The sequence below is a fragment of the Lycium barbarum genome, chromosome 3, assembly GCF_019175385.1.
Source record: "Lycium barbarum isolate Lr01 chromosome 3, ASM1917538v2, whole genome shotgun sequence".
NCBI lineage: Eukaryota > Viridiplantae > Streptophyta > Magnoliopsida > Solanales > Solanaceae > Lycium > Lycium barbarum.
In genome coordinates, this window is record NC_083339.1 from 137,532,796 (window position 1) to 137,548,264 (window position 15,469).

Sequence of the window (15,469 nt, forward strand, 5' to 3'; positions counted from 1 at the left end):
CTATATTTTTGGGTTTGTGTATAAAGAAAACATGAGGAAGACAAAGGGAGATGAAAATTATTTTTCTCAAATATTGATTGAAGTTGTGAAGGTGGTGAAAATGGGAGGGGGCAAAAAGGGAAAAAGAAATGGGGAAGGGGAAGAACGAAGGGTGGGTTGGGGGGAAGAAGAGAGAGATTGAGATTTTTATTTTTTATAATTTTTTTTCTCATTCTAATCATTTTTTTTTCTAAATTTTCATGTTTACGCTCTTTATATGCGTTAAATTCACGCATTGTTGAAACTCAACCATCGAGTTGCCACATAGGATCGGTCAATGTCAGAGGGGTTTACAATGCTCAGTTTTAAAGGGTAGAAGAGTTTAGTTAGCAAACCCGCAAGTACGAACACCGGGATGACAAAAATGTATAAGTACAGGGGCTTCCTAGACTATTCCGCCTATATATTATACTACTAAAAGCACATTATAGTCATTTTTTTCAAGATCGTGTATATATGGGAAGTACAATTTTTCTTACTCCAAATCTTGTATTCTCTCTATTTTATAAAAGGGAAAAGGGTAAAAAATACACTCTACTTTGGGAAAAGGGCTAAAAATATCCTTTGTTATGAATTTGGGTAAAAAATACCCTTCCGTCATTAAAGTTTTCAACTATACCCTCGTCTTAACGGAAATCCCCAAATCCCTAAGATAAACAGATTTCATTTTTTAAACCCGCTCCATCATTTAAACCCGACCCAACTAAATAAAAAATCTACATCCCCTTCGGGAAAGAAAAAAGAGGGGAAAAAAACTTAGAAAAAAGATTCTCGTGACAAAGCTAAGCATCAATAGTACCTAAATCATTATGAAAGCATAGTAAGTAGGAGTAAATGATTTGCATGCAACGTAAGTAAGAATTCATTTACATAAGCGTAAAAGGTAACTTAAAGATTATAATATAAGGCGTGCATGCAACGGAAAATCACCGTCACATCTTTTGTTACGTAGTCACCTACCTTGTACTCTCATATTTATTTTAGGTGCAAAAACAAATGAAAAGAAGAGAGAACCATTCAATTTCAAGGCAGAAAAATGCTAGTAGTAGCTTATTTCTATGCTGCCTAATCTTTTTAGTGGATTTTGCACTTACAAATCGTTAACAAATATACAAAAAGAAGAATAATTTCAATGCTTCAAATAGTTTTTTCTTTGTGACTCTTTTTTCCTTTGTGTTTTCTTCTTTTAAAATGGTGCTTGATGCTTCTTCTTTACGGTAGTTGGTCTTTGTGACACTTTTCCCCCTAGAATTCTAAAGTTTATTGGATGTAATTTTATTTTTTCAGGGTACTGCTTGTGTAATTGTATTATGAAAAAATTATTTTAACTAGTCAAAACTTTTGTGTACTTTTCAATTTTTCATATCATGCTCACATATTTCTTAGCTAACAAGTATAAATTTTGTACTCATACTTATTTTTGAAAAATAACAGATGCTAATCAAAATAATTTGTAAGTGATATGAACATAATTTTGTAAGAGCTTGAAAATCACCAGAGAATTTTATAGTTCAATTGAGTTTTGAAAATATTCAGGGGCTCGCTAACCACTTCGCTTGATGAATAGGGTCAGAACAGCCAATAATTAGCCTTAACTTCATCATAAAATTGTGACTACTTGTATTAAATTTCTTTCATGCAAAACCACACCCCTCCATTAAGGAGTAATAAAGACTCGATACTTAAGGACAGAGAAAAAGCAAATTAAAGGGCACTTACTTGCCAACGTGACATGCATCCTGCCTTTGCTATTGCTGATAAAATATCAGTACTTCCTTCAATTTCGTTTTGATGAAGTATATTTATTTAAAAATATTTGATATATTAAATAAAATAAGAAGTTGTGTTTAGTTTTTTTTTTTTTTTTGGGAAATTTTATCTTTGTTGTTCCAATTAGTGAAATTTGAGTGTTAATTAAGTAAATATTTAAGAGGGAATAACAATCTAGACAAAAAAAATTATGACTTATATATGTATATTTCAAAGAACTGGCAAAATCTGGAAAAAAAAATTATATGGAACGATAGGAGTACAATCTTTGGATTTGTACACAAGGGTTCATACATATGAGTAGCTAGCTAAAACAACCAGGGCAGATTTAGAGCGGTCTATTACGGATTCATATGAATCGAGTAGCTTTTATCCGGATCAAGTATATTTATTAAGAAATTCATTAAATATTTATAAACATTTGTCTAGAACTCAATTTTTAATAATATTAACTTGAGATTTCTACAAATAAAAAAACGCCATAATTTTAAATCCTGGATCATTTAGAAAAGAATCCTTAAGTACCAACAAGATAACGAGTGGTTTCATTAGTACCGGCCGTCCATTTAATTTTGTGCCAGTTTGTGTAAACGCGTGCATTGCATTCTTAGGCTGTCCAAAACCATGATTGAGGCTTTGATATAAAAAAGATAAATCACGATTTTAGGAAGAAAACTGGCCAATATTTAATCTGGATTCTGACCATTCGTCCTTTGTTTATTTGTATTAAGTTCCTATGGAAATAAATAAAATACAAGCTAGTCTGTTCATTGCTATTTATTTGTGTAAGTTGACATCATTTAATCTCAGTAGCCAAAAATTGAAGATAGGTCTTAATTACTCTTAGAACTTTATTTTCTCAACTGGCATGTCTCACCAAACTACTACTTTAATTTACTTCCTATTCGTTGTAACAGCCACTTGATTTTGGTCTTTTTACAAATTGTTTTATTGAGCAGTTGTGAGTGAACTCTTTTGCTTTGTTATCCAACGAACTGATAATGAGTAGATGAGCAAGCTAATGGGACTTTTATTTTTATCCAACTTAACTTGCAAATTACAATCTAAAAATCTTATCCTTTATGAACAGAGACTGAAAATCTTCTTCCTGATTGATTATCTTATATGTTATGCTTAATGTGTTTACAGCTTATAAATTTTTGAACACCACACCCCCCCCTCCCCACAAACCACCCACAAAAAAAAAAAAAAAAAGGGATAAGGAATAAAGATAAGAAGCCAAAGTACAGTCTCAAGGGCAAAGGGGCAAAAAAAAAAAAAAAAACTGCAGATGATTAATCTATCTAAGCATTTGATAATATTGAGGGTTTAACTCAACCTCCGCGCTATATGAATTGTCCAAGATCATATACGAAAATTAAATAACTCAGTTATAACTGCCGTGAGACTCTAACACATGATTGGACATCGGAAGCATGAACAATGTAACATTAAGATGTCTGATATCAGTAGAGGAAAGTGAAGCCTAGCCTAATTTAAAATTCAAACTCCAAAACTAGCTCATAAAGTGATTAATCAAACAACCCATCTAATACTGTGGGATTCTGAAAGCATTAGTGGTTAGAGTTATTCTGGCAGAGGACCTGATGCGCACAAACTGACGTTAACCTGAGCATCGTAAAACAAAACAAAAAACATAAATTCTAGCCACATAGGAGAGTGACATAAATTAGATTCATGGCAGCTCAAATAGTGTTTTTAGAACTAACTTGCGAATTAGCAAAATAAAGAAAATAAGGATGATTAGATCTTTGCATGAATAACCTGACAAACGTCACATGAAAATGCAGACAGATTTAGACCCACCCCATCCTCCATGTAATCAAACCCCGCACATGGAAGAGGTAAGGGCTAAGGCCTGCAAGACATCTGCAACAACCCCTTCTCTCTCTCCATTTTCCCTCCACATTAAAATGCATAATAATAATATAGTATTATTAATTCTTTAATATTTCTTGCCAACTCTTCCCTCACTATCAACTCATTGGCACCCACATGTATCTCTCTCTCTCTCTCTCTCTCATATACTCTACATTGCTTGTTTCAATCTCTGGGTTGTTCTTGTTCCTCTTTTTCTTCTCCAAGCAAAAAACAACATTGAAACATTTACCTATGGATCTACAATGATAACCCGTTTACAGTTCTTGCACTGATATTCACTTTCTTGGGAACTGAAAAGGTACTTGATTGCATTGCTTTTTGCGCAATTCTTTAAGTTTGTTTGGTGCTTTCAAGCAAATCAAGCGCAATTTGGTCTCATATGCAGAAAAGAACTTATTTTGTGCTTGTGGGTGTGTCAGCTCTTTCTTGTTTTCACTAGTAAGAATTGAAAACAAGTCCATTAGCTTGGTTTTCTTTAGTAAAAATTAAATCTTGGTTTAGGGGGTGTTGCTAGATGATGAAAACTGAGACTTTTTGACATATAATAAGGTAAGTACCCCTGCTAAATTAGGTGAAAGTTAGTGAAACTTTATCAGTAAGAGCTGTGAAAGATAATATTGTCTGATTTATGCTGCTGGAGTTGATTGATATTGTTTCATCAGTCTGAAGGCTTCCAATTATAGCATTAGAGGCTATTGAAAGCATAGAAATGGTGCCTAGGAGAGGTTTCCCAGATTCTTCTTTGCTTTGTTTTGTGTGGTGAAAAAGTGACTCCAGCTGTGTTGTGTAGAGTTTTGACTTTGACTAGCTGGATATGGACTTATGATGCACTGATTGGCCTGTGAAAAAGTAGAAATTTTGATTTCACAATTTGTGTTGTTGAAGAGGAGAGGGGACTACAACCATGGCTGCCAAGCTTTTACATTCATTGAGTGAAGACAACCAAGATCTGCAAAAGCAAATTGGATGTATGACAGGGATCTTGCAACTATTTGATCGCCAAAGTATGCTTAACAGTAGGCGCCTTATCGGCAACAGCCCCAAAAGACTCACTTCTGGTAATTTTCCACTGTGCCCAATTCTAATTTATAATACAGGTTGATTGTAGAATGTGTTTATTCTCTCTTATTGGTGTTTGCTTGGTTGTTGAAAATGTAAATCAATAACTTGTACTTGTGTTATCCTTTGAAGGGAAAGAGTTCTCTGTTTGTCAACTCTTGGAACTTACCTTTTCGTTCTCAAAATGTGACAATTCCTGTCACACAATTTCCTAATAGCAAAGGAAATTTTTCTTGGATTCTTCAAATGATAATTTTGAGATATTGCAGTTATATTTAACAACAAGATGATATAACAAGGGTGGTTCAATATTTCTAGGATTCTTCAATTGATTTTTGTTTGCAGAATCATTTTTGTAACATCACGTAAATCTGATTTTTTACAGGCAGCTCTCACATTGGCAGTGGCACTTCTGAAAAAGAGTATACTAACACATACCAAAGATCACCAGCTATGGTAAGAGTTACTATTAATGCTAAGTTGTTATCTCTCCTATATCTCTCCTTTCAAATTTGATTTTTCTGTTTTACATTTAAACCCTTGTTTGATATTTATATTGTCATTAACATCAAACAGCTCATCTTGAATGTGATTGGCAAGGATGTTGAAACTATTTAATTATTTGTTTGCGTAGCCAAGACTTCTGACTGATGTCTTATAACAACTGCTTTATGTCTTATAACAACTACTTTTTCTTCTTTCTATTATAAATTGTAATTCAGATAATTTCTACCAAATTGTTGTAAATTTATTTTCCTTTTTTAAACTTGAAGTGTAAGATTAAAGTCTACTTATTTCTTTCTGTCTCACGAAATCTGTGAGTGTTTAATCACTCTTGTATCTTTAAATAGCTGAATTTCTTCAATATCATATCTTGAAAGCTTGATGGCACTGCTTTTCATTTCAGGAAAGCCACACAAACAAGACCGTACAAGATAAACAAAGATTGTCTACAGAATCGTCAAGACCATCATTCTCATCTTCTTCCCGTTCATCTTCTTTTTCTTCTCTTGATTGTAATAAAACAAGTCAACAAGAGCCCTTAGCTTTTGATCGATTAAGTTTGCCTGAAACTCCTTCAAGAGAACCAGCTGCAGGCCAACCAAATGCATCACCACAATTTGGTCGGCAATCTCTTGACATTCGAGATGTGGTTAAGGACTCTATGAATAGAGAAGCTCAGAGGTTCTCGATGAAAGAAGAGGTGATAGAACCAATGTCGAAGCCAGGGGACTCCCCAAGGCCAGCTGATCTTAAGGAATCTCTCAGAGTTCTTGCGAAACTTCGGGAAGCACCTTGGTACTCAAGCGAACATAGGGAACTTACGAGATCATTATCATATCATTCAAAGGATACTTCTTCATTGTCAGTCTCAAAAGATGCTCCGCGGTTCTCATATGATGGGAGGGAAACAAATCATGTACCCTTTGAATCGCGAGACATTTCCAATTCCAAATCCACTCTAAAGCTTAAAGAGCTACCAAGACTTTCCTTGGACAGTAGAGTTAGTCCAGTACGAAGCTTGAACTCAGAACCAAAATCTATCTTCTCCTCAAAATCTATGCAGAAGGATAGTGGTAATAACAATGCAAAGTCACCAACTCTGCTGCAAACATCCGGATCTCAGGCTCGTCCTCCTAGTGTTGTGGCAAAGCTAATGGGTCTTGAAACACTATCTGATGGCATGTCATCAACTGATAGCAAGACGGTTGAAGAACCTGTTTCATTTCCAAGGTCCTCAGAAGTATCTGATCCGTGCAAACCTATCCGAACTTCAAATTCCTCTAAGAACCTCTGGAAAGAACCTACTTCTCCTCGGTGGAGAAACCCTGATATGGCTATGAAACCTATCTCCAGGGTTTCCATTGAACCAGCACCGTGGAAGCAGCCTGATAGGACTCGAGTGTATGAGAAACCTATATCCAGGACAACAAAAGCTCCAGTAAAGCCTGCCCACCCCTTTCCTTCTGTTTACAGTGAGATAGAAAAGAGATGGAAGGATCTAGAATTCACCCATTCAGGCAAGGATCTAAGAGCTCTTAAACAGATATTGGAAGCAATGCAGGCAAAGGGCTTCCTAGAGACAGAAAAAGAGGAGCAGGGTTCAAATTTTACTGGTCAGAAAGAGAAGTTTGGAAGTCCTGCACAGAGTGCAAAACTGGCAAACCAGAAAATGAGGCAGAGTGATCAAGTAACAAAGAGGGGGCTAAATTCTTCAAAGAATTTTGAATCCCCAATAGTGATTATGAAGCCAGCAAAATTAGTGGAAAAATCTAATATTCCTTCTTCTTCGATGATTCCACTTGATGGCTTACCCACTTTCCCCAAACTTCATGGTGGTGACTCTGTCGGTAGAAAGGGTAATGCTACGAGCAGAGCTGCTAAAGAACATCAGCCTAGAACTAGTTATGGAAGCAGTCCAGTGAATCCCAATGAAGCAAGAAGAACTTCAAAACCTCCGCAAATATCAACAAGGTCCCAACAACAGCTTCCTAGAGAGAGCACCTCAGGCTCAATAAAGAGCTCAGGATCCATCAGCCCAAGATTGCAACAGAATAAACTGGAGCTAGAGAAAAGATCTCGGCCACCCACACCTCCATCTGATTCCAACAGATCGAGGAGGCAGTCAAACAAGCAACATACAGAGGCAAGTTCCCCAGGTGGAAGACGAAGGCCAAGAATTTCAAACATCCAGCATCATGATAACCCCGTGAGTCAAATTTCTGGTCAATCCAATGGGAATGTGGTAGCAGAATCAAAAGTAGATTCTGAAGTCACTAGTTTCGAGCGCTCTCTTGAGGTGACAAGCAGTCAAAGTTCATCTATTGATACATCCAATTACCTGAGATGTGACTTGGTAGAGAAGGTAAGAAACTTCCATTTATTTGTGCCTTATATAGAGTACTTGAAGCATAGTAACATGCTTAATGCTGTGACTTCCATTTCAGAAATCAACTCTGCTGCTGTCTGAGGATGAACCTGCCCCAGAGTATCCAAGTCCGGTGTCGGTTCTTGATAATGCTGTATATACAGATGAATCACCCTCTCCTGTGAAGCATACTCCAAAAGTCATGAAAGGTGCTGCTTTTCCCTAGTACTTTTGTGAAAATATTAAAAGCACGTCCACATAAGGAAATACGAGTCGAAATTAAAAATGGAACTAGCACCTTATGTGGATGGCATGTTGGGGATATATTTGTAGATTTAGTGAGCTGAAAAATAAACGACTGATGCAGATTCTTTACTAGGCAACCATGTGCTGGAATGTTCACTCGATAGTGATCCATCCATTGCTCTACAATTAAGTGAATGCCAGCAGGATTTTAAATAATATAACAGGAAAATAATCACTTTGAGAGAACAAAGTGAAACATGAATAGTTACATGTTACACTTACATCTATGTGTATATCTATATGTTCTTTATGTGCATTAAATTTGTCAGTTCTGGCTTTTATGCTTTCATGTTCTGGTCACTTATGTCAGCTAGAATAACGGGAAATGGTAGTAAACTTTAAATAATGCTTTTCCAGTTATTTCTCCAGTTGCACATCATAATTTTGGCACTGACCTATGTACTGAAAAGAGCTTGCTTGCTCAAGATCATGGCATCCACATTGGATCTCCATTTTTTTTTTCCCCAAAACTAAACAGATTAAAGCTCTAATTCTAGTAAGAAAATAAAGATCAATTGCAAATATTCTAAAGCTGCTCAAATGAATATTATAGTCAACATTCAGCAAGAAATATCAGATATGAGTCTCCATTATGCTGTCAGAGTCCCTTGTCCTTCTAGAGATTAAAACAGTCCTGACTATTCAGGATATATGCACTGCTTAAGAAGTTGGATACTATTTGTTTGTCTCATTTCTGTTATTTTGTGACAGATGAAAGCTGCAAAATTGCTGATAAATTTTCCAGTCCGCCACAGTGTGATGCCACCAATTCTGGTCTCTCATCAGAAATTAATAGAAAGAAGTTCCAAAACATTGAGAATTTAGTTGAGAAGCTGAGGAGATTGAACTCCAACCATGATGAGGCTCGCACGGATTATATTGCGTCTCTCTGTGAGAACACAAACCCTGACCATAGATACATTTCAGAGATCTTATTGGCTTCCGGACTCCTTCTCAGGGATCTCGGCTCAAGCCTAACAAGTTTTCAGTTCCATCCATCAGGTCATCCAATTAACCCTGAGCTGTTCCTAGTATTGGAACAAACCAAGGCAAGCACTTTACTTAAGGAGGAATTCTGCAATGATAAGATGAGGCAGTCGAAGCCGAAGGAAAAGATACGTAGGAAACTCATCTTTGATGTTGTTAACGAGAGTCTTGCTGGAAAATTGGTGTTAGTGGGACCTTCTTACGAGCCATGGTTGAGTTCGCAGAAGCTAGCTAAGAGCAACCTGAATGCTCAAAGGCTTTTGAGGGATTTGTGCTCAGAGATAGAACAGCTTCAAGCTAAACCATTAAAATGCAGCTGGGAGGATGAGGAAGATGAGTGGAAAAACATACTGCTGGATGACGTGATGCATCGTTCTGAGAGTTGGACGGTTTTCACAGGGGAGATATCGAGTGTAGTCCTGGACGTGGAGCGGATGGTCTTTAAAGATTTAGTTGATGAGATAGTGAGAGGTGATGGTTCTGGTTTGAGAGTAAAACCAACTAGGCGTAGACAGCTCTTTGCAAAGTAGTTTTTATTCTTGACTTCTCTTTGTTTTCCTTTTCACCTAATTATATTGAGTAGTAAAATAATTCAGGAATACTCATTTGTGTCTTTGATCTGTTGTAAAGGAACAATTTCCACTTAATTGTATTACCAACATACCTAGTGAAGACTACTAGTCCAGAAAATGTACCATTATGTATTATGGCACATCCCCTTGTGCAAACTTCAAAATTCTTTTACCAGAAAAATGAAAAATTTCCAGTTCTAATATGATAAATGTGCAGACACATTTTCTCCCTTCTAAAATCATACGTGATAGTAAATGGTATTGGAGAATTTTCATTTCATTATTGGGATGGAAATTTGTCTCTTTATTTGGCATTAGGCAATCTTCACGTCATTAGCTAACTTTTTAGGTTGATTTAAATCCAAAGTTCATTTTCTTATCAATGAATAGAGAATGAACACGTTTTGAAACACATATCTTCCAAAAAATATACATACGAAACGACCAAATATTATTTTAGAAGCTATATCAATTGAAAGCGCTATTTTTGGTTTTTCTTATGAAATAATATAGATATATAAGAATTTCTCGTTTGCTGTGTTAGTTTGCCTTCTTATTATTTCGCTTTAGATATTTTAAATTAACTTCATCAGATAAACGTTCTTTTTGTATTTGATTTAAGAGTTTAAGTATTTAATTTTTATTTTTATTTTCAAAAAAGAATACACATACAATTGATTTATATTACAACTATCTAACTAAACTAAATCAGCCAATACCGGGTAGTGCAAAGGATTTGTCAACTACACCTTATATTAATTTTATTTGCAAGGACTTGATGTCAACGGGCCTCCGTAGCATAGTGGTAGTGCGTTCGCTTCGTAAGCGAAAGGTCGCGAGTTCGATCCTCGCCGGGGGCTTATAATTGTGTTTTCATCCCCTGTCATTTTTTTTCTCTCTTATTTTGCAAATTTCTGTTTTGCAGGTACATTATTTCTTTCAGAAATCTCCAATCCATATTTTGTCAATCTTGAATTAAACAAGCAAAAACCCCTTATCTTAAAATGGCACTACTACCTTTAGTTCAAAAACCAAACCAACCATTAATCCCATTTCCTTCTTCAAATCCTAACAACACCTTTACCTTAAACAAAGCCAAAAACAGAACTCAAATGTACCTCAATTCTCACCACTTCACTAGAAGAACAAGTCTAATTCTAGGCCCAACTTTATTCATTCTTCTAACTGAAAAAACTGCCAATGCCTTTGATTTCAGAATCACAGCTCCAGACCAGACTCTTGAAGAAGCACAGGATGGGATTCAAAGCCATGCATTAAGTTTATTACAAGTCAAAGAATTATTAGAGGAAGAGTCATGGAAAGAAGCTCAAAAAGCTTTGAGAAAAAGCTCAGCTTTATTAAAACAAGATATCTATACTATAATCCAAGCTAAACCTGGTCGAGAGAGGACTGAATTGAGGAAGATGTATTCCATTTTGTTCAATACTGTTTCAAGAATGGATTTTGCAGCTAGGGATAAGGATGTGCCACGTGTATGGGAGTGTTATGATAATATTGTCCTAGAGCTTAACAATATTTTGTCAAGACTGTAGTAGTATACATAGTATTGCAACTAGTTTTTAATTGTGAGGTCTTTTTGTTTATTTATCAAGTTTTGTTTACTAGATGTATGATATTGAGCTACTTTTGATCAGAATCATATACGTAATTTCTAGTTAGGGTCTTGAGGAGTCTAACTTATATATACCAATGTTGTAAGGAAATTTTAATATCTATAGGTAATTATCCTCCATAAGAAGTGGATTTGTAATTTGAAAATAAGATCAATTTTTTATTATAAGAGATAATTAAAGTGACTTGATAGTGTAAAAAGTCTTTCCTCATTAGTGCATATAAGTTATCTTCAAGAGAAGATGTTCAATCAGACTCAATTCCCTCCATCCACTCTAGAATTGAAAGTAATTTTTTTGATTAATTGAAGAATGTTAGGTTTCGGTAGAAATAGCGTTCCTAACCAGTTTCCAGCTATATCTTTAAAAAATAATCATTGTTATGGAATTTTAAATTCAACAAATGAAATTACGTTACCATGTCTTGGAGTTTTATATATGGAATTTAAAACTCTATAACAATGACTATTTTTCACTTACATGAGATGAAAAAATTGAATATGTGTGAATTTTACCCGAGATTTCCCGTATCATCCATTTAGAGACAAAATTGATTCTTCTTCGTGTGGAATTCACCTCATCTAAGACCTCTTGATAATTAAGTTGTGGACCTTGTAGTTGCGTCTTGTGTTTATGTTATTTGGGCCGAATTCACTATTTTTAAGGACTCGCTAGTGATCATAGCTTGAAAAAATTGTTCTGAAGAGTTACACAAATGTAACTAGAGGTTCTTCCATCTCTTTTGGCAAAATTGCTTTGGACATAATATCCAGAACAAATACTACCATATAGTTGTATTAGGCTCTTCAATTTTCCAGTAGAAAACTTAGGATTTCGGTGAGGGAAATGAAATTAGTGGCAACATACTTCAAGTGAGGGAAAAGTAGTTTGTTACATGATAGTTGTTCCCAGTCCCCATGTACCAAAGGCAACAGAAGCAGCTTTAATTTAGGCTTTACACGGAGGACAACAACAAACAATTCAACGTATGAATAGTTCTTTCTATCTTTGAAGTTTTTGGAAACAAAGTTAGAATAGAGACTTTGACTGATATATGACAGATGCTTGGCGGGATTGTTGAACCAAAAAGTTTTGGAATTTGTGGTACCTCACCTTTTCTTGGTTCAGACTTGGGCTTTGAAACTCAAGATTTAATGAAACTAATTCATAAAATAATGGAGCTTGTACATATTTTAGTGCTATCTTTAAGTCAGTTTTAGGATTGGGGGATAAGGTACATCTATATAGATCAATTTAGATTTGCTTCCATGCCAAAGCACAATTTATGGAATTTCTCCCTAGAGTAATTTACTCCTTTTTTTTTTTTTTGAAATAAGGGTCAAAAACACATCCTAACTATTACTCTTTTTTGAGTTTCATACCTAAACTATCATAAATTTAAGAAAACTACCTAAACTATCACTATCTAGTTTGCAAAAAACACCAGAACTAAATGTGTGAATTTACTCTCCAAAAGATAAATGAAGTTGAAATTTTCTCAAAAAAATTATTCACATGGCATAAGGAATGCTGTGGTGGCACTACATGGAAATTAAAAAATAATATTTTTTTATAAAAAAATTGTATATTTTTTTTTAAACAAACTGTATATTTTTTTTAAAAAAAACTGCATTATCTTTTTTAAAAAAATCAGCATTTAAAAAAAATGAAAAAAAAAATTTTTTGTAAAAAAATATCAAAAAATTTAGAAAATCAGAAAAAAAAAAATGATTTAAAAAATGCAAAAGTTGATTTTAAAAAAAATGTGAAAACTAAATAATCAGTTTTCTTATTTTTTTATTTTTTAAAATAACTTTTCCATTTTATAAACAATTTTTTTCCTATAATTTTTGATATTTTTTTACAAAAATTATTATTTTTCAGTTTGTTTTTTTAAAACAAATAGTTTTTTTTTTTTTTAATTTGCATGTAGGTGCCATTGTGACATTATTTATCCACGTGGACAACACTTGGCAACATTTTTATATAAAATGGAGAGTTTAGATCACATGCCATTCAAGAATAATTTGAGGTGTGTTTTGCAAACTAAATAGTGATAGTTTAGGTAGTTTTCTCAACCTTCTGATAGTTTAGGTATGAAACTAAAAAAAAGTGATAGTTGGGGTGTGTTTTTGACCCTTTTCTCCTTTTTTTTAGATGGACATATTTATAGGTAGACACCGTTAGATAAGAAATTTAACCTAGTTGGAAAGCAACTTTGTAATTAGATTTGGGTATAATTTGATGTAATTATATAATTTTAATTATTTGTTTAATTAAGTAATTATTATACTAACATAGAATTGGGCGTAATAAAGCAGGAGCAATTAGATGATAACTAATATCATAAGAAAAATTCTCAAGTCTGTGAGAATTGTTGGTGATTACACAATGTAATTACAAGGTGACTTTTCAAAGTTTCTTTTCTTTTTATTTTTCAAATTTCTTTTTCTTTATACCAGTTTCTCTTATGTTACTAGTTATCAATTTACGAATATATTAAATATCTACATTTAAAAATATGTATTTTTATTACCTAGTGATAGATAATATTTAATATTTCGTATATGCACATATATTTGTTTCACGTTAAATTTTATTCGCTTGTTCATTTTAATAGAAACTTATTTAATTTTTAGTGTTAATATTTTTTTTTTAAAAATAAAAAATATCTAACCATATAATTACACTCATATAATCAAACATGACACTGCGGATTACGCTATGCCAAAACAAAGAAGTTTTTGTGACTTAATTAAGTTGTGTTATTACTAAATTGTAACAAACCTAAACTGTAATTATACTATGATTTCCGAGCACACCCCTCAATTTAGAGAATGAATCAGTATCGGACAACAGCCTCTTATAACATTTATATCATCTTAGCCTTCTGCCCTTCTCACGTGAAAATAGCATTTTCCTTCGTTGTTCAGAGGAAAAAGAGCCATTAAATATCTTAACTACTCTTACTAGATTTTCTATTTTTCTTCTTTCACTTTATCCACCGGAAAGAAAAGATCCAAAATGATCAAGAGTAAACAAATACACCACCAGGGCATATGTTAGATAGGATTTAACCTATATACGCGATGGATGAAAATTAATTGAACGATTAGTATAGAATTGTAGCAAGGAACTCGTCTTATTTCTTAAGTTATTCATTTCAATTTTATGGACATTACTTTATAATTATTCTTTAGGTGGTCTAATAACATATAAAATCTTTCACACATTAGAATATTATAATAATGATTATATAGTGGAAAGATATATACTTCATGTCAGGCGGGGGACGAATATTTCATTATTCACGAGCTACTCCAAAATAAATTGTCTCCTTAATTATGACATACATGTCTTATAATAAAAGCAATAAATTTTATCTTCTAATGAGGACCACATGATCACCTTTTTTCCACTTTAGAGAAGGGACACCTTACCCCAAGTTGGAGTTTGCTGCTGCTATGGCCATTCTTTTTAAAAAAGAATTCTTGGATCTAGTGTCAATGTTGATAATAGAGTGCTGATGCAATCCAATCTTTGTTCATTACTTATCTCCTTTCCTTTTCACCCAGTACTGTCATGCATAGAAGAATTATAGATTCCGAATACCTTTCCTTTTCTTGCTTCCATGCTTGTACTCATTTCATTTACCCTTCCTGCTTTTCCTCTATAGGCTTCTTTATTTAGGGTTTCTTTTTAACTTGTCTCTAGTACAGTTATATACTTGAACAAGTTGGCCAACAATTTTTTTTATTATAAACAGGAGAAATGATCAAATTTGCCCTTGTGTTACTCAAAAAACTGAACATTGTCCTCAAATTTTTGGTATATATAATATTACTCCCACACGTTAGCAAAAAGTTTAATTTTGGCCCTCAATGATCCTAACGGGGCTCCAACCTGAAGACAGTTTTATACCATAGATAAAAGTTGAAGGGTAAATTTTGACCTTTTTCCTCGAAGGATTTGCTACCGACAGTGAATATGAAAGGACTAATTAAAAGTGTAACGAATTGAAAAATGAGCAATTTTGAAAAATACGGGGCAAAATTTGGACCTTTTCCCCCTTATAAATAACCCTTTTTATATAGTATTGTTCATTGTACCGCAGTGATACTAGTGTATACGATAAAAATTGGACTTACGCTAGACCGGTGAGACCGTTAATCGAGGGAAGAAAAAAACAAGCACGAGCATAAAGACTTTCTTTCGGACCGGAGGTATCGCACTAGGAGTGGCTGATCCGAAGAAAGCGAAGGAAATCGTTTGGTCCGATTTTTCCATAGCTGGGTAGATCGTGGCCGTTGGTCCGGTAGATCGTGGCCGTTGGT

The 15,469-nt window shown here is 34.2% G+C and overlaps 2 protein-coding genes and 1 non-coding gene across 4 annotated transcripts; all 3 read left to right on the forward strand.

Moving 5' to 3' along the window:
- The first annotated feature begins 3,559 nt into the window (after positions 1–3,559).
- Positions 3,560–9,622, forward strand: LOC132632850 (protein LONGIFOLIA 2). 2 transcript variants are annotated; one of them, XM_060348959.1, is made up of 6 exons: positions 3,560–4,009; positions 4,597–4,769; positions 5,156–5,226; positions 5,678–7,636; positions 7,719–7,848; positions 8,657–9,622. In XM_060348959.1, exons 2-6 carry the CDS (start codon positions 4,616–4,618, stop codon positions 9,460–9,462), a joined length of 3,120 nt encoding a protein of 1,039 aa, XP_060204942.1. In that variant the 5' UTR covers positions 3,560–4,009; positions 4,597–4,615; the 3' UTR covers positions 9,463–9,622. The 2 variants fall into 2 exon arrangements, with proteins under 2 accessions (XP_060204942.1, XP_060204941.1); XM_060348958.1 differs by having other exon boundaries at positions 3,561–4,009; positions 4,502–4,769.
- Positions 9,623–10,292: 670 nt separating this feature from the next.
- Positions 10,293–10,364, forward strand: TRNAT-CGU (transfer RNA threonine (anticodon CGU)). Its single transcript has one exon. It is a non-coding gene; the product is annotated as a tRNA-Thr (tRNA).
- On the forward strand, positions 10,295–11,321 carry LOC132634273 (psbQ-like protein 3, chloroplastic). Its single transcript, XM_060350549.1, has one exon. The coding sequence runs from the start codon at positions 10,509–10,511 to the stop codon at positions 11,055–11,057; it is 549 nt and encodes a 182-aa protein (XP_060206532.1). The 5' UTR covers positions 10,295–10,508; the 3' UTR covers positions 11,058–11,321.
- Positions 11,322–15,469: the final 4,148 nt, after the last annotated feature.